This window comes from Drosophila pseudoobscura, chromosome X (assembly GCF_009870125.1).
Source record: "Drosophila pseudoobscura strain MV-25-SWS-2005 chromosome X, UCI_Dpse_MV25, whole genome shotgun sequence".
Taxonomy (NCBI): domain Eukaryota; kingdom Metazoa; phylum Arthropoda; class Insecta; order Diptera; family Drosophilidae; genus Drosophila; species Drosophila pseudoobscura.
This window is the reverse complement of record NC_046683.1, coordinates 17,794,798-17,813,227: the sequence shown is the minus strand read 5'-3', so window position 1 is coordinate 17,813,227 and position 18,430 is coordinate 17,794,798. Positions and strand designations below refer to the sequence as shown.

General features: G+C 43.7%; 2 protein-coding genes across 5 annotated transcripts; both read right to left on the bottom strand.

The window, feature by feature from the left end:
* Positions 1-2,984: 2,984 nt before the first annotated feature.
* On the bottom strand, positions 2,985-5,092 carry LOC6901180 (sodium/potassium/calcium exchanger 3). The gene is made up of 6 exons (XM_002133845.3): positions 4,912-5,092; positions 4,666-4,857; positions 4,278-4,465; positions 4,007-4,193; positions 3,552-3,923; positions 2,985-3,451 (listed from the first exon to the last, which is right to left on the bottom strand). Exons 1-6 carry the CDS (start codon positions 4,964-4,966, stop codon positions 3,102-3,104), a joined length of 1,344 nt encoding a protein of 447 aa, XP_002133881.2. The 5' UTR covers positions 4,967-5,092; the 3' UTR covers positions 2,985-3,101.
* Positions 5,093-6,186: 1,094 nt separating this feature from the next.
* zyd (sodium/potassium/calcium exchanger zydeco) lies at positions 6,187-17,691 on the bottom strand. 4 transcript variants are annotated; one of them, XM_002133846.3, is made up of 8 exons: positions 17,103-17,690; positions 9,666-9,839; positions 9,399-9,586; positions 9,151-9,337; positions 8,258-8,338; positions 7,661-8,149; positions 7,128-7,229; positions 6,187-7,056 (listed from the first exon to the last, which is right to left on the bottom strand). In XM_002133846.3, the coding sequence occupies exons 1-8, from the start codon at positions 17,134-17,136 to the stop codon at positions 6,719-6,721; spliced, it is 1,593 nt and encodes a 530-aa protein (XP_002133882.2). In that variant the 5' UTR covers positions 17,137-17,690; the 3' UTR covers positions 6,187-6,718. The 4 variants fall into 4 exon arrangements, with proteins under 4 accessions (XP_002133882.2, XP_015041446.1, XP_033238443.1 ...); XM_015185960.2 differs by lacking the exon at positions 17,103-17,690 and adding an exon at positions 10,392-10,604; XM_033382552.1 differs by lacking the exon at positions 8,258-8,338 and having other exon boundaries at positions 17,103-17,691.
* Positions 17,692-18,430: the final 739 nt, after the last annotated feature.

Genomic DNA, 18,430 nt, shown 5'->3' with positions numbered 1-18,430 from the left:
AGATGGAGCAAATCTCCTCCTACGCACCTCAAGTGCTGCTTTTACATGATGTATGTTCTACATAACGTCTGAGGAAAAGTTGTCATCTGCAGATTCTGCCAAAGAATGCCGCATATCGGCGGATACCCTTTCCCTGTGGCTTCTTCGTCCTTCGTCCGACGTGCTACTCGGCTACTCTGGCTCTGTGGTCATGGTTCCTTGCTTGGTCCTCTTTGTCCCCGTGGCACCGCATCAACCTAGGGTAGCCGCCGCTGGAGCAGCAGCACTCGACACAGGAGTGTTCCACGCAGCCGGTTGGTCGGCACGCGAAGATCCTGGATCACGTTGGTTGCTCCCCTGTAGCTGGTTTCGGAGCAATCTTCTGCTCGTCCTTAGCTTCAGGCCTAAGGTCACCTCGTTCTCCGGGGGCTAACTAAAAAACCATATTCTATACACGTAACACAAAAGCCGATCCCTAAATTTAGGCTTCAAATGGACAAGCTATGGCTCCTCGGGTGTGAGCAGAGTGGAGAAAAACCAGACCCAGAATGCAGACCCAAAGTACTACTTGTGCTACCATATGGTTACCATCATATCACCACCCGCAATAGCTGTGAATCCTCTCCGTGTGACTTACAATATTGATGGAACACCAAATGGAGAGATGGAGATGGAGCACCTTCTAATCGTTCTTAATTAGTTCTTAACATGGGTCTAGTGCAATTGTTGGACCAATCGCCCTATTTCCCTCTGTGCCCTGTAGAAGACGCGCCAGTCAGCTACCCTCTGTTCTGGCCTTCGAGAAGACCTATCGGTCCTTATATCCCTTTCTACAGTTGGGAAGTAACCGATATAGATTTAAGGCATGGGTATCTCCGCCTCTGGGAAAACCTTTGGGTTTGCTCCTTTCCAAATAAGCTTTATGAACTTAAGAACTACTACTTACCTCTGGCCATTTTACCATTGGAACATCTCCGCTGGCTAGAGTTCAACCATCCCGGCCTGAAACTGCAGCCGTAAAACAGGGGCCTAGTAGACCCAGCTTTCTTGGCCACAGTCTCATACCAATCGGACCTCTGTATCGTGGATAGTTGATCCGTTGTCAGCAGAGACCACAGGATGGCCATTTTTGAGTCTATTCGTTGGCGTGCCTTGCTCCTGTTGTCGTGACCTTTCGCGGCTTGCTCTCCGATGGCCTCAGCACGACCCTCTTTATCTGAGTGCCTGCGGGGGTCGTTTTCATCGATTTCAGCTTGGATGGGCATCGAGCTGGGATGGGGATCCTCTTCCTATGTCCGTTTGGGCGACTCCTGTTGCTCTGTTGTTGAAGCTTCCATGGGTGGCAACTTACGTCGATGAAGATTCAGTCCGGAGGCACAGAGCTCAGAGCTGCCCGGAGCAACTAACGAATAACGAATTTCGGTCATTGCATCAGCAACAGAGCCACGAGGAAGGATCATGAAGAACGAGTATCTGTACGAGAGGAAACACACACTAAGCCCCCGATCTCACGTGAACCGAATATTGCCCGTCAGCAAATCAAAAAATATACCGATACCCGCCCAAGTATTGCAAAAATAAATAAATATTATAAATATAAATAAAATAATCATTCCCGCTTATTTGATTTCTCCTTTTTGGCAAAAAATAACAATACTTCAGGCCACATCCATATGCACAGAGATACGAGTAAGTAGCGAGGAAACTCAAGTGCTAAGTGGACACGGCTATCAGGCGATCTAAAACCAACTCAATCCAACTTTGGACATCGTAAGTGAGAGTTTGATCAAGATTTGGGCTCACTTCAGATCCAGTGGTGGCCCCACATCCGTTTCCGATAGTTGCCACTGGTGCTGTACGATCCGATAATGAAACCGATTTGGACGGGAATGCTGGGGATAGGCTGAAGGGTTTCATAAGCCAATACCCCTTAATATTCCTCGAAATTGATTTAATCTAATCTGTGCTCCCGTCAGCGCTTAGTTTAGCTTTGGCTTTGGCTATGGCTTTGGATTTGCTTTGGACGCACCTCCAATTCGGGGACTAAAGATCACGCTCTGAACTCGCAGCCGTCAGAGACCATACAGATGAACAGCCCACTTCTCGAGTGCATTCACATTCGCATAGAAGTAGAGTTCGCTCTCGATTGGTTGCCATATGTACGTGGGCACGAGGAAATATTTCTGAGTCATCAGGCAATGGGAACCCTTGAGTCTGATGTTTGATTGGGGCCGGGTGGGATGGGCAGTGATGGCTCGAGTGAAATATGTCTACGGGTATCAATTGCGGCAGTGATCGTACAGCAATAGTGCATCTCCTGGCTACGTATGCGATGTACGCGTGCCGATCTATGCCACTGATCTTTGGTATCTTGCCTAAGAATTCAGACACGTGTGCCTGCTCGAAGAAAATAAAAAAAAGTCGTGTGAATGGTAACTATAAATTACAGGAACGTATAAGTTATATATATGGAAGTATACAAAGCGTGAATTATCAACCTCAAAGTGAAATTCAAGTATCTTCATTCGATAGTATGGTTCCTTGATGTCATAGCACCGTTGATTGACGTCATCGATGGTGATTGGTGATTGGTTATTGGCGAGCACACGATCAACTGGAACAGATCTAGCTACATACATACTTAGGTGTACATATGTCTCGGCTGCTTTGACACCAATCCCATTCCCCCTCTATCGATACGGCCAAAGTGCGCTCACAGCAACCAAATCAATTAGCTTTTCCCTGCTCTTTGAGGGACATTTCGATCAGTTGCGGGGACAGAAGATAGACGAGCATTCGCCCCGACCAAATTTTGCCTCTAGATCATCTTCCGCCAATAGTCGTGCAGGGAGCGCAGCTGGCTCGAATATAATTACGATGTTTATCTGGTAAATGTTTTGTACTTACGACCAGGCCAGGAGAAGCAAACGGCACGCTGATAAGTGTTTCGAGTGGCGGCTATCGATGATGGACAGACCGGCCTAATATAATACATTATGGCTTTCTGACTTTATTCTAGCATACTGATGATTTTATTTATTGAAAACAAATAGAAGATTGTTCCACCACAGATTTTCAGAATTACTTTGAGAATTTTTTGGTGCGAAACGATCTGAAGGAGATCACAGATTTTGGTGCAGATAATTTGTGTAGGCATTGTCTTCGATGTCGCAGTGGTTCAACTTGTTCTGGGTGATCTCGATGGCAATTGCGCAGACGAGGAACAGGATATACGTGATGAGGCTCATCCAGCCCACAGGCTTGCCCAATGTAAACTTGGTCAACAGGAAGCACGCGTACAGGAGGACAACAGTAGCGACGAGCATGGCCGCTGTGATCGTGAGGCCGGTGGAATTGATCAGAATGGGCTGGCCTTTAATGAGATTTTTGAGCAACCAGGGCAGTCCCAGGCAGATGAATATGTCGAATGTGTTCGAGCCAATCGCATTGCACATGGCCATAGAGCCGTACCCTAGAGTCGTCCAAGGGATGGTGATGGGAGGGATGGGATCGAGGATTAAGGATGGATATTAGAGGGATGCCAGGTGGAAGAGTACAGACTATTCTCTTACCCTTCCTGGTCACGATATAGGAAGACACCACCTCGGGCACACTGGTGCCTACGGCCAGGACGGTCAGGCCCATGATCGAGTCTGGTATGCCAATGTTATAGCCGACCACGGTTAGGAACCAGGAGAGCAGATACGATATCCCGCTGATCCATAGCACGGCAATGAGCATAGTGAAAAAGAATATGGTCCGCACACTAGGCGTGGTAATGGCCAGTATAAAAATGGCCGGGTACTTGATCGCCCACCAGGTAACTTCAATGCAGGGCGATCCCTTCTCTGGCTTGCTGCACAAATGCTCGCGAAATGTCTTGAAAGGGTCCTCCTCCCGCAACATTGGATCCTCGTCCATCAGCTCCCGCTCGCCGTCCAGCGCTGCAAATCAGATAACAAAAAGGGTAGTCATTCAAAGATCAAGGGCTCTCCGCGGCATTGCGGATTCTGATTAATCTACTTACATCGACACAAGCGTTGCAACCTGCGATCGAAGACGAGGGTCGTCAGGTAAATAAAATACAAGATGAGCATGATGGTCGCCTCGTACCACATCACCTTCGAGTCAATGAGCACAATTCCAAGTAGGGTTATGGAGGCCAAGTACCACATTGAATCCCTCGAAATAGGCCACCAGTCCAGCTTGGCCGTCTACAAGCGAAATACAGGGAAGAACAGGGACATGGATGAAGGTCTGCCGAAGCGCACGACCATTCCGAGCTGAGCAATACGTACCACGCCAGTAAAAATTCCGCAGACGGTAGCAATACCCAGCACATTGAACACCGAAGATCCCACAATGGTGCCCACCCCAATGTCGCCCTCCGTGATGAATGTGCCGATGAAGGCGACGAAGAGCTCTGGGGCTGAGGTGGCCGCTGCCAGGAAAGTGGCGCCAGCCACATCGTAGGTCATGCGAAGAGCTATCAATTAAAATATGTGTGAAATTGTGATGAGTCGACGAGTACACGACTGACTATTGAACCAGATTAAAGACTAGGAAGCCAAGCTGTGCGATGGTTCAGGCCACACTCTGCTTTTAGGAATCTGCGGAGGGCATTTTCCCAGTCTCTGCAAGCTGATTCAATAGTCAGAGGACAAGAGAAAACTCTAATGATCTTACTGTAACACAGTCGCTCCATAGATGGCACGAGATAATCATCACACACAATTGCCAGAAGGATGAACAGATACATGCTTATGAGGAAACACGCCAGCGCCACAGCGATGCTCTTCTTTCGCATCATGTTGGGGAAGTCCAGAATGGCGGGAAGAGTGCAATTTAGCTCAGCTTCACCGCGGAGATCGCTGCGGTCTATGGACACAACGAAAATCAGTAAATATCTATCGAGATCGCACCACCGCATACCAAAGCCGCTCTCCCTGAGTAACCGCTGAAAGTCAGCGTCTCCACCGAAAAACATATTGCACACGGAAACCGAAAATTATTATATAAACTATACTTCAAACAGATAAACACGACGAAAAGAATTTTAATACAAAAACCAAATGTACTTCACACAAGCCGGATCACAACTGACTGAGAAAACAACCTACAATCTACCCGAACCAGCCAAATTTTTTCTCAAAGCCTTCTCTGATTAGGAACTTTTGAACCTGGAAGTTCCTTGAGTTTCTTATTCAAATTACATAAAATCACAGCAGCATTTGATATTTCACTCAAATGCCTCCCTCGGAGAGCAAGCTGAATGCTACAGCTATGGCTGCTTTACAGAACACAAAATAGGATATTGTATATCCGTGTAGGTATATATGGTCTGTAGCTCATATAAAAACTCGAAATGTCCTGAGCTTTTCAGTCCCAGAGTGGTTATAGGCTATATACATATATTAAATCGGAAACGCGACAGTGGGAATTTAAGTAAATTCCGATTTAAGTAGGCCCTTCCAGGGCTGTCAAACCCAGAAATCTCCTAATCTTACCGCCTAGGCCGCAGTTCAGTTGGACATCGAAACATTGTGAATCAATCCACTGAAGAAGAACGAGAAACCGAATTTCTTGTTCGTTGTTTGTGAATAGCGAAACATCAGTATCGAATCAACTTATTGCAAATGACTTCATTCGCTGCTACAAAGAAGAAACCGACTACTTCAACCGGGTACAGCTACAGAGAAGGATTGATATCCAATGTGGGAGAACGGGCATCCGAGCCAGTGGGACTAAGCCTCCACAGGCGTAGAGGGAGATGATTATTGTAGAAGTTCGGCAACGGCAACGGAAAAGCAACAAAGTATGGGCAACCAAATGACATTCTATACCCACAAATATTGTAATTTTATTGTAATGTTTTATTCCGTTCCTCATTTCTTATCCGTGCAACCACTATGTCAGCGACACAGCTTCCCACCGCTGAAAGCGCTCCCATGCTTGATGGGAGAGGAAAGAAGACACAAAATAAGACCCGAAGAGAGAGCGCGTAGCGAAAGCGGACCACCTTGTATAATGTCACCATGCACCAGCCTCTGTAACCTCTGTAATTAATAAAAACCAAAACCAGGCAGGAGGACATGCAGACACCGGACTATACAAAATATATGTACAATTTTATGCGCTTGTGCCTTAATGGGTACGTATATGTACATATTTATGGGTATATTCTAGAGAGAAGTCCAAATGTTATAGTTTCTTTGTTAAATCTCATATATTAATCATAAAAATACATTATTGAATTTGTTGGGTTTTTTTGGTTGGGTTTCTTTCATCTCTTGTCTTTTTGTTTTTCATTTGTTTTTCATTGCCTTTTTGCTCACTTGATCCCTGCGACTGCGACTGCGCTGCAACTGGGACTGCGACTGCGACCGAATGTCGTGAAAGAGTCTACTTTAATAATAATAATAATAAAAAAAAAAGTATTATTACAATAACAGCATAACGTATAACGTATAACGTAACTCAACTATCAAGGTAGATAGAATAGAACAGAAAATACATATTAATTAATTAAACGACTGCACTCATAGTTGATTCCAGCCAGCTCCCAGGATCTGAATCGGAATTTGAATCAGAGCTAGATTCTGATAGTTCAGAACCTGAGCCTGAAGCAGGGCCAGAACTACAATCAGCATCAGTATCCGGTAAAGGGTATCCATCCATCCATTCATCCATGCTTCCATTCCATTCCATTCCATCCATCCATTCATCCAGCTGTGCAAGATCATGACCGTCCGCAGGTGGGTAGATTGACGCGGAAGAACACATTTAGTTCGATGAGTGAGGCAAAGACCATAAAGACCAGATACATGACTAGGCACGCGGTGCCCACCTTCTTGTCCAGCTTGAATTTATTCGTGGAGAATGTCAAATAGAGGAGAAATAGTGTGGACAGAAGTGTGATCGCCGAATACTCCAGTCCGGCCGAGTTGATGGCCACATAGTTCTGGCCCGGCTGAATGGGAAAGAAAACCGCCTTGATCAGCCAAGGCACGCCCAGGCACAGAAGAATATCGAATGTGTTCGATCCAATCGAGTTGCAAATACCCATTGATCCATGACCTGTAAGGCAATTCACAACCCTATTAATGATTGTACGTTCTACACCTCAACCCAAACAGTTGAAAACTCACCGCGTTTGGCAACAATCACACTGGACACGGCCTCTGGCACGCTGGTGCCCGCTGCTAGGAACGTAATCCCCATCACCGAATCAGGTATCTTAAGTGTGTCGCCTGTGGAAGCAAATAGAAAAAATATACAAATTTACTCAGATTCTACCAACGAAATTGGCCAATTTTGGATAAAGTAAGGAAGGAAGGAATTCTTCAAATCATTCAAATCTTTAAAGATTACAAAATATAGCATAAAGTTCGGAATAGTATTATTCAACAATCTGTACATCATTAGAAACAAATTTAGTGATGCATACCCGTATTAAAACAAGAGCACACTGTCAGAAAGAGACTAGAAAAATGTTGTTGAACAATTTGGAGAAGGTCTATTAGATGTTGTTTAAAATTGAAAGTATTTGGAAACTGGAAACTGCTTGGATCGAATTTATGAAATCAGTATATGGGTGGATGCTAGGAGTCAAGAAAGGATTGGTTATGTTTGTGAAAGTCGGGCAATATTAGAGGAATTAAAGTGTATTTGCAAAGCTTACCAATAATGGTAATCATCCACGCCACCACGTAGGAAAGGGATCCAATCCATACAATGCACATGATGAAGGTCAATGGGAAGATCTTGTTGTTCTTGGCCTTCTTGCAGTCGGGAATGGCGACTCGGAAGAGCAGATGTATGGGCCAAATGATGAGCCAGGTGAACTGAGCAAAGCAGCTCTTGTCTTTCGGGTACGTCAGCAGGGAGTAGCCCTCCTGCTCGGGGGGAGCAACCACTGGCTGGGCTTCGGCCTCGGCATTATCCAGGGGTGACATGTCGGCTATGACCCCGCCTTGGGAGACACCTCCTCCACCGCTGCCGCTGCTGCCGCCTGTGGTGGCTGCGACTGCAGGTGCTGTTGTGATCGATGTTGTTGTTGTGGTTGTGGTAGTGGCTATGGTTGCCGTTGAGGTCTTGGCCTGGTCATTGTTCAAGCCCCCGTTCAGCTGGATGCTGGCCATATTCTGGCAGATGCGGTTCTCCACGAGGTCTGCGAGAGGTGGAATCAGCTATTAGATGGGGCCATTATCTCAAGCTTAGGGTGGGATGGAAAAGGTGTCGAGAGGGTGCTGGGTAGTGTGGTAGATCTATGGTGTACCTGGTTCCTTCTCATTGCTGTTCTTTGTGTGGATGCTGCAGTTGGAGGACCGGCTGCGCGTGCGCGCCTGCTTTACGCCACCTGTGTGTTAGAGGTTTGTACTTGTTTGTAGGTAGGTATGTCTTTGTTTCTCAATCAGGCATTGCTTCATTGGGTGGAATGGTCTAGGGCTGGGGCTGGGCTGGTCACCGAAGATTCACCTACTCAGTGTCGTCCCCAGTGGTCGCTGTAGTACCGCGGATTTCGGTCTTTCCGATGGAATTTCAAGCCTCGACCAACTAAATGCACTCTTCTAACTAACCCGCCACAATAAATATATTACTATGTCTAGATCCATATTTATATCCTTGTTGAAGTTCAGTAATCACCCACACATAAAACACTAGCACTCGTATGTCACGGGTAAGATCTGCTCAACCATCTACATATCTGTACATACTCGTTCTCTTATGTGTATTGTTGACATAATGCATACATATACATATGCATATAGAAGATATTGAAGTTTTACTGAGTCATGTGGACATCTTCATTATCAGACAAGTCTTTCTACCTTTTGAACGGGTTCGTTACGGCTTACAGCGTTTTTCTTAAAGGTGTACACGACGCATTAAGACCAATTCTTATATGGCCGATCCTTGGTAACTACGACAGACTGAATAATACTCTCAAAGAGCTCCCAAAGAGCGATTCATTGTCCGTGTTCCGTTCCGAACTACGCCAATAACCGAGCCACTCCGGCAGGACCAGTAAACGATCAAATAACTGAGTTCTTCCTCTGTCCCGTCCCATTAAAATCTCCCTAGCTCCCTCTATAATTGTACATATGTATGTATCTTGGAACAGAATAACAGAGTGTATTATGACGGTAAAAGGTAAGTGTGGGTACCCACCTTTGGCACACCTTTGGAACGTTTTGTCGAAATACATGACCGCCAGGTAGACGGCGTAGAGGGACACAAGAATGAGGGCCTCGTACCACTCGACCCGCTCGTCGTGCATCACACAGATGAGGATGGCGACGGTAACGCCGTAGGCGATGCTGTCCCGTGTCAGCGGCCACCAGTCCAGCGGTATGGTCTGTAAACAAAGCGATCACTTGGACTAGACCAATAGGGAATACGTTGTGGGGTATACTTGCCATGCCGGCTCCGATGCCGCAGCAGGCGGCCACGGCTAGGATGTTGAAGACTGCCGATCCCACGATGGTGCCCACTCCGATGTCGCCCTCTGTGATGAAGGTGCCTATCACGTTGACGAACAGCTCCGGGGCGGAAGTGGCCGCGGCCATGAACGTGGCCCCCGCCACATCGTTGGACATGTTGAGGGCTAGATCGAATTCGGTTGTGGATCGGGTCAAGGCCTGAGTGGGAATGGACTGCACTGCGTTCGGCCCGTCGGCACTCACCTGCACATATTTTCTCAACTGCTGGAACAAAGTACTCATCACACACTACTGCTAAGGCTACAAATAAATATAAACTGGCTATAACATGAAGTACAACAGCACCGGACTGTCTTTGCGCCTCCGAGAACAGGTCTCTGGGGAAGTCATCAATGGCGGGCTGAGTGCAATTTATATCTGCAACGATGCGGGAAGCACGCTTGTCCAAATCAATCCATAAACATATGTAAACGTCGAGCATGCGCATGGGTTAGTAATTCGTTAGTTAGTCGTTAGTTAGTCGTTAGCCGCAAGTGTTATTTTGTGTTTGCATTGCCTACTTTTGGGTCTCGAGTGGCAATGAGGCACAAGCTATCAAACTCGTTCATTCTTGTGCCTAGTTAAGCCACTGAAATACTCAAATTTTAATTGAATTATATAAGTATACGGATGTATATGTGTATGCCCATGTGTAGGCCCTCCATTGACGCCCATTTGCTCATATATTATAACTTCTACTGCAGCGTGGGATAGTGGATGATATGCCAGATAGTGACCAACGATCAAAGAAAACTATTCGATAATTCGAATTTGGTTTTTAATTATTTTTAACCGTGCGTTTTCCACTTCGAGCGAGTTCGAGTTTTGAGGGCGAGTTTCGGTTAGTTCGGTTAGTCGGTGACCAAGTAAGACTATGACTATGATCCGTTGTGCAAAATAATCTGAGCAGGTCGTATTTGTGATGCGTACATTTCATGTTGTTGTTGGTCGCCGCGCAGCAGCAACAGTTCACAGAAAAAAAAACAAAAACCACGAGTATAACTTAATAAATTAATAGAGAACAATCAACTGGGGGGAAGATGCTCCGAAATTCCCAAATGCGTCGCTCCCGTTATGCGCTTTTCTTTTTGTGTCAGAGTCAAGCGCCGGTAATGAACTGAACCAGCAGTGCTGCAAGAACGACCACAAGACTGGCCGGGCCAGAGTCCCACTCTCAGAGGCTGGGCCCCAGCCGAGGAGTCGACAAGCAGAAGCAGAAGCAGAAGCTGGAACCGAAATCGAAACCGAAACAGCAACAGTGTGAGATACAGATACAGTAGCTGGAGCTGAAGCTGAAGCAGAAGCCGAAAGCGGAGACGAAACATTTGCCCCGCATACCCCGCATACCCCCCATTGCTCTGCCCATGTCTCGATCTCCGATGTAGCGCAGTGTACTTGATCATCGATCAAATATGCGACCTGCCACCGAATTTGCTGCCCAACGGTCAGCGATCATCGACAGAGTCTACTTTGCAACGGAAGCAACGGAATACGTGCGCCTTTGATGTTATCAAATTGAATTGCAAAACAACAAAACGAAGCCTCAGGCTGGAGCCGAAAGTGCGACCAAGGCCACTGGAAACAGTGCCGAAGCAGCCCTGATCAGCGCCACCTGAGACGATCCCCGGTCCCAGAGCCACTCGGTCTCCAGTACGAGCCCGTGCCGAGAACAAGAAGCAAAGCCGACTTGCTCGGATAAATTAAAACAATAAAAGCTGACCAAAAACAACAGCATAAGCCTGGCACAGCCACAGACACAGAAGAAATAACAACAATCGATGGCGCGGCATATTGTATGTTGATAGAGTCATAGACCTAGAGACGACGGTGGGTCCAGATATGTATACATACATATTCACTAATTAGGAAGCTGGACCCGAGCAATCAGTCAAGCATATGAAATACCATTGTGTGGCTCATCCAATGAAGCGAATTGTTTTCGAATAATCAATTTGGTACGAGTATACGGGTATGATTTACCTCTAACGCAATAGATTACCGATTAATTCACGGTTTAATGAGCTGAGCTGAGCTGAAGCCCCCGGTCAAAGCTAAACATTACTTTTTACTGTCCGCTTTAGGAAGCGATTGGAGATCGTTTAATCGATGACTTTTCGCTCAAACCAATTGAGTCTTTTGATCGTTTTAGGCCTACGAATGTCTCATTGAAATAACACCAAGGTAGGCTCTATGGCATACACGCACACTCGTAAGTATCCATATAGCATATTGTTGTCCGTCAGGGACTTATCTCGGGAGGATGGGAATGTGCAGGGTGGTCGGGACACTTTTCCGTTTGACTGTGCTGTTTTAGGCCCAAATTAGAAATTTTTGTTGCAAACCTAAACGTTTTTTTACATCAAGCACTTCTACAATATGTATGTTCGATGGGATTATTTGAAACCTGCAGAACAATCAATATCATCCCAGTGTATCTGATACTTCTTGAGTATATGATACTTAATTTATAATATAACGAATTTTGTATGTTTCAGAAATATTGAAAGGGATGGATGGATTCATAACCACTTGGGACCTCCATATTTTAATGAATTATAGTTTACCTTTAAATTATAACAAATTTTTCAGAGGGAATATTCTATTTTTCCACATAACCTGAGGTTGCTACGCCTAGTTTCAAAGAACTTCCCAATTCTGAAAAGCTAAAGAATGCAGAATAAAAGGTGCATTTTCCAAAAATAGAATACTTTTCCTTCTTCCTTCTTTTCTTTAATATCAAGAAGCTTGATTTATTATCTTCTACTTGGAGTCAAAATGCTTACGGGTAAATTTCGATAGGCAATTAGCAATAATCTTAGACATGGCTCTATCTATGGTACACCCTCCATGTATTTGAATCATGCCATTTACACAAGCCCCATAAACTTCCATTGGCCCTTCACGCTTCAAAATGCCGGCGAGGGGGGGGCTCGAGTCAGACTCGGATCGAATCGATGAGCACGGTCAGTCGGAGTTGGATAGGAAGATAAAAACACACATACATGGGGCGAGAGGCGAGGGAGAGGGCGGGAGGACACAAGGAGACAAAGACGTAGTTGTAGTCGGAGTCGGAGTCTTGGGTCAATTGAGACAAATGCATTTTGTAACCATCAACCCGCATAATGCAATAATACTTAATAAACATTTACAGCTCTCACAACTAAAATGATTATGGGTTCAGGGGCAGAGAAAGGGAGAGAGAGAGAGAGACAGGGTGTCGGGTGAAGCTGTTAATGATAACACTATGCAACAAAATCGAGTTCTTGTTCCTGGAAATAAACCCACGTTTCTTTGATAGATGGGGGCCTCGAAAATATTATGATGTGACTTATAGGTTTTTCATGGATATGGTTTTTTAATATTTTTTTTAGAGCTACGCTTCCTTTATTCCCCCCATTACGACTAGTTTTAAATATTTATCTTTTTAATGTTGGCTCCAAAAACTTAGGAAATGTCAAAATACCTTATAGCTGCGAAGTTTATATACCCGGTATTTAAAAATAGGTTTAACATAATAAGGTTATGTAAAGAATGTTATAAAGTAAAACAAACCGTAACCGTAAAAAAATACTGTATTTCATTAAACGTTTCTGGATCCCAAAGTCTATCAGGAAAAGTTGATTTGTTGCCAGGGTTTTTTTTTTGGCTGTTGCATAGTGTAATCAATTTATCGTGGATAACAAACAATCAGCAAAACATTCAATCACAGTAAATTAAGTTCACTTTAATTGAATAAGGGACGTATAAATAGTAACAACTGTATCGAATGCATGGAAAGTGAGTTTTTGAACTCTAGAGCTAAGCATTGTGCACTATATATCTACGTATATTCATATTTAATATCGTGTTTGAAGCAGACTTTTAGGAAAGACTATTCCGAAAATACAGGTTTGTATATTTATTTATTTATCCGCCTCTTTCTGTGCAGATTAGGGCGTCAAATTTGAAATTATCTTGCACTCGACATTATTTTCTGTATATTTCTGTACATGCATAAGTCCGATGAGCAAGATCGGAAAACAAGAACAAATGTTAATTAACCCGAAATCTACATGGTGTGATTTACTGAATTTTCGTAAGGCTCAGAAAAAATGTGAAAGACCATCTCACAGCAAGAGAGATAGCGATGGACGGAAGAGCGATAGGGGGGCAGTGCGTTCTGTTTTTCCATACAACTTGAGTAGGATAAATCAAATTTTGAAGAATTTTGCAATTCTGAAAAGATAATAATAATGAACGAGAGCTATTTTGGTGGGCTAAGCTCTGTTCAAACGGCATCGCTCAGCCGTTTATTCACAGATTCTTATAAACGATACCTTAAAAGAAGCTTACTAATTTTGCCTTTGAATAATTAATATTTCTCAGACAAATTGTCCTTGATGGTGTTTCAGATACAAGCTTGAGTATGCCAAAAATATGCATCTAGTTTTAAAGAAATTTTCAGAGCCCAAAACTTCCGCATGCTCGCTCTGTATCTGTATCTCTCTCTAACTTTTAGTTTTTTGGCGGCGCTGTTCTGGGTGGAACGAAATAATTTTTTGGTTGATGCGGAGGGGCTAATCTGTCTCAATTGTGCTCACACTTGTCATGAGAGAGCAGAAAGAGAGGAACCACGAAGTCTAGTTATGTTCTAATGTTAAATCTTGAACTCCGTCAATCATCTTTCCACCTAATGACCTATTTGATCGGAATTTTCCAATATTTTATCTGTTATTCCACTACATCTAAATCTTCCCGCCAGGGGGCGAACACTGCACGAGGAAGAGTGGGTGACTGGGGAGGCGTGAAACGTGTTCGTGAATTTTTCATTCTCATTTTTCATTCTATAATAATGATTCGATCTGAAAGAGTTTTGTCAGTCTGGTAGATATTGTCATTCTTATGGATGCTACGGATTTTCGCTTTTTGTGGGGACGGTCAAAAATGTTAAGCAAACATGATTCAGTATGATATCTAATATCAGTATGAATACAAAATTTGGCTGATCTAGCTCGTATAGTCTCTGAGAACTAGACGTTAAATAAGACGGATAGACGGACGGCTAGGCGGACGGCCGGACGGACATGGCTGTATCGACTGGACTATTGATTCTGTTCAAGACTCTGTTCTCTTAACTCTTGGATATAAAAAGATCGATTTTATTGCAACGATCAGGAATCTGGCAGGGTTTTCTTGTACCTTCCAAATTGCGGATGCTACAAGGTTTCTAGATTTGAGATAACAGAACCGGGCGTAAAAATTGTAATATGTCGCACCAGGATTGTATACGAATTCAGTTTGCAGACATGTTCCCTAAATATATTGATTTATAACATTGAATGTGATATCCATTTATGGGATAAATAAATGTTTTAAGCTGGATCAGTTGTGAAAAGATAAATCAACATTATCGCTTAAAAGAACTATGATAAATGTTAAATTTTGTTCGTAGTTCAATGAGGTCGCTTTCGAAACAGAATGGTGAATTTAACTACAATTATCAGGCATTTTTTGCACAAACGAAACGAACTCCGATTTGGGAATTAGAAATATATGAAGGAAGTAATTCGAGGATCAGTGTGATGACCAAAAATATGCTTTAGCTGATTAACAGAGCTCCATGGGGAGAAACGGTTTAACAGAACCATGTTAGATAGAACTCGACTGCGGCTGCATAAATGTGTATTACGTATACGCCCCGTCGTCAGAATTGTTTTATAGAAAAATATCACCACTTCTCGCTTCCCACACAGAGGGAGTGACCACACAAATTGTGTGCCTTATTTGTGTCGTATGTGAATGCCCATATGTAAGTTCATTTTAGTACATAAGTAAGGAAGAATCAACACGACAATGCCTTTTAATATGACTTTTGTGTACCGTTTAAGGAAACATTCAGTGGGAGCTCGGCACAACTCAACTAAACAGAGCCACACAAGTGTCTGTGTCTGTGTCTGTATCTGTGTGTTCGGTTTTTGTGTGAGTGATTCCCATTTTTAGATATTAAGGCTTACTTGATACCATCCCTGTGACTGGCTGCAGGTTCACCTGCACCCGAGCAGAAAAAGAAGGAGCTAATGATCCAATGCTGCATTGGGAAAAAGGTAAAATATTTAATTTGTTTATTTACGCTTTATCCTGCTTAATTATTTTTGTTTTGACATTCGTTTGTCGCACAAATGTGAGCGTTTTTTGCTCGACAATTTGTTTTGGCTTTACGCTTCAATGCTAGCCCACAAAGACTTATTCGATTGCGGTTGGCCTTTTCGATTACAATTTTTGTTTGGCTTTTTTTTTGTTGTTTTGTGTGCTTTGCTTTGGTATGCAATTTGGTTTCGTCGTGGGACGGCTCTACGGCGACTCTACGGTTTCAGCTACCCCTTAATCAATGTATAGGAATCTTTCTCTACTACCTTCAGACTTTCAGACTGGCTTTCAATGGATAAATTAATAAAAACTGTCACAATGGGTTTCGCATGATTTCTGCCATGATGAACAATAAAAATACTAAGCAAAATTCTAAATTTAAATTAATTTAATTTTACGTTCCGGTTTTCACGAATTTTCCTTGAAATTTGTGAATTTTTTTTGAACTTGTTTCAATTTAGTTGCAGTATATTGAATAATGAAAACTACCTCCTGTTTTTAAGCTTCCGCACTATTTTATTTTGTTTTATGGTACTGTCTACCAGAACAAAGTAACCTTTAGCAATGCCGAGTGCTGCGGACAAAGTGTATATGAAGTCATTTAAAGAAGTGCATAAGTATCCCCCCAGGAGCTCAACAAATAGAGATAAAAACTATTAAAAAACACAACAGCCCAGGCAGGGAAAATTTAGTTTTTTTTTGCTATTGCTGCTGCTGTTGCTGTTGATGTCGCTGTGGCTGTGGCTGTTCATAGTAAATGTCATTAAGATTCACTTAATGAGCCAATTTAGACAATTGATCCATATGCCTTAGTTTACGCGACCAACGACATACAACGACATACACACACAAAGAGATCCCCGCGCGCACACACACATGCACACACACACACACACACACACATACAAACCACCAGGCACACATGTTCAGACGCATGCATGTGTGTGCTGGTGGGATCAAGGCAGAGGTCCGCGCAATGTGCAGAAAAAACCGAAGGTGACGACGACGATAGCTTAGCTATGTAGATCTTTGGCTTCCAGTATATGTTCGTGTATGTACATACATGCACATGTGCACATATGTATTTGCATATGACGTCACTAATTCAGGCACACAAAGAGAGACACAGACACGACGCCACACACTTAATTGCATTGCATTAAAAATTATTCCATTCCGTCTGAACTGAAGTGATTTTTGAAAATGTTCTTTCTTTGCCACTGCTGGTGCCCCAACACAAAAAAACATTAAAACAGAAAGAAAAAATACAAGATCTTCCCATATGCATAATCAGCGGTAAATGATTTTAGGATGACTTTTTTTAGCCACAATAGTTATGGATGTATGCAGTGTAGTAGTAGTTATGTATAAGGCTCAATAAATTTGCTAATTAATTTATGACACTTGCAGGTAATTGTGATATGTAGGTTTTCTTCGGCAGCAGGGCTCTGCCTCTGATTAGAGGCCAGAGGCTTAGTATAGTGAGGCTTAGAGAGCTGGCTAATTAGTATGTACCCGTAGTGCTGCTAAGACCCCAATAGTCTTCCATTGCTGCACGGTGTTGTAGTGGTGATGGACACTCGTAAACTGCGATGCGCCGTTATGTGAAGCGCAATCTCAATCTCAATCTCTGTCACTTCCCACTTCAATGGTGTTGATTTTCTCTATTCGTTTCGTTTCGTTTCGTTTCTTCTCTTCTCTTCTGTTCTCTTTTCTTTGCTTTCCTTTCCGTCACTTCCCTTTCTTTCCTTTGCTTTCCTTTCTATACTTTTGTTTTCTTTACATAGTTGGATTCCGCCTTTTGCCTTTGGCACAGCACACACTCAGCTCGGCCTAGCGACGAGCGACGAACAGTGCGAGCGAGACCTATGTGTGTATGTACGTATCTCAATTGTTGTTGATGATCCAAAAGCACTAATCCACATCACAGTCACGATGGGGAGCGGAGGGCGGCGAAGCAGGAAATTTAAGACCGAAGGCGCGGCTTGGAGCGTACTTTGCCCACTCACGGACGCTGACGGACACAGGCGCAGAAACGCACGCGGACACGTTCACAACTCTGGAAGATTTCTGTCTCGCTTAATGCATTTCGCTTTATCCGATAATCGGACGATCTGTAGGGGGCAATGTCGATAACAATACAAATATGATACGAAATTGCGAGTTGCAAAGCAGCGATGACCACAAGAGCGAGAAAGTCAAGAAAGGCAACGACGAGAGAATTACATTTCTACTTCGGCACGAGGTCCTTGCAAGCGCCCTCGCTTTAACGGGCCCTCTATTTGACAGCTCACGTGTCTATGTATGTACATATTTACATCCGTATGAATATGGCTAATCTTAAATATCTTGTTCAGATGTAATCGAAATTGTAATGGGTGAAGAAAACCTTCTTGAATATCGGTGCCAAGGTCCAAAACTAAAAACAAGGATGGGTTTGCAGTGGCAGGAAAATGTGGGCACATGCTCGATTGATTTTCTTCAATCGTGCATTTCAAATCTCAACTTGCGAGAAAATGTCTGCCAGTGTAGCCCAAAGACAGACGGCAAAAAGATTCACGGTTTTCTCTCTTGCTTACGCTCTGCCCACCACATCGGCTCGCCGTTCGGCTCGTGACTGTGGGCAGACGATCTGCTTCGGCTTGGTCATCGCTGCTTTAAAGGCAAAAGGCACAAAAAAAGGCAATGGAAAGAAAATTTAGAAATAAAGCAGACGCTTGCTTGCCTTCTCTCTTTGATCTTTCTATTTCGCGTGTTATTGCTCTTGACACTCTCACTTGTTAGCGCACAACAACAAAAATACGCAAATGGCGGATCTCCAATCACAGATCCCGTTTCGAAGC

Coding starts and splice junctions, on each gene's coding strand:
- LOC6901180 (XM_002133845.3), bottom strand. CDS start 4,966: ATGTTTTTCGGTGGAGACGCTGACTTTCAGCGGTTACTCAGGGAGAGC. Junction 4,466..4,665: donor TATGGAGCGACTGTGTTACA/GTAAGATCATTA, acceptor TTTAATTGATAG/CTCTTCGCATGACCTACGAT. Junction 4,194..4,277: donor GCGGAATTTTTACTGGCGTG/GTACGTATTGCT, acceptor TTTCGCTTGTAG/ACGGCCAAGCTGGACTGGTG.
- zyd (XM_002133846.3), bottom strand. CDS start 17,136: ATGGAAGACTATTGGGGTCTTAGCAGCACTACGG. Junction 9,840..17,102: donor GGGTCTTAGCAGCACTACGG/GTACATACTAAT, acceptor GCATCGTTGCAG/ATATAAATTGCACTCAGCCC. Junction 9,338..9,398: donor GCGGCATCGGAGCCGGCATG/GCAAGTATACCC, acceptor CTTTGTTTACAG/ACCATACCGCTGGACTGGTG.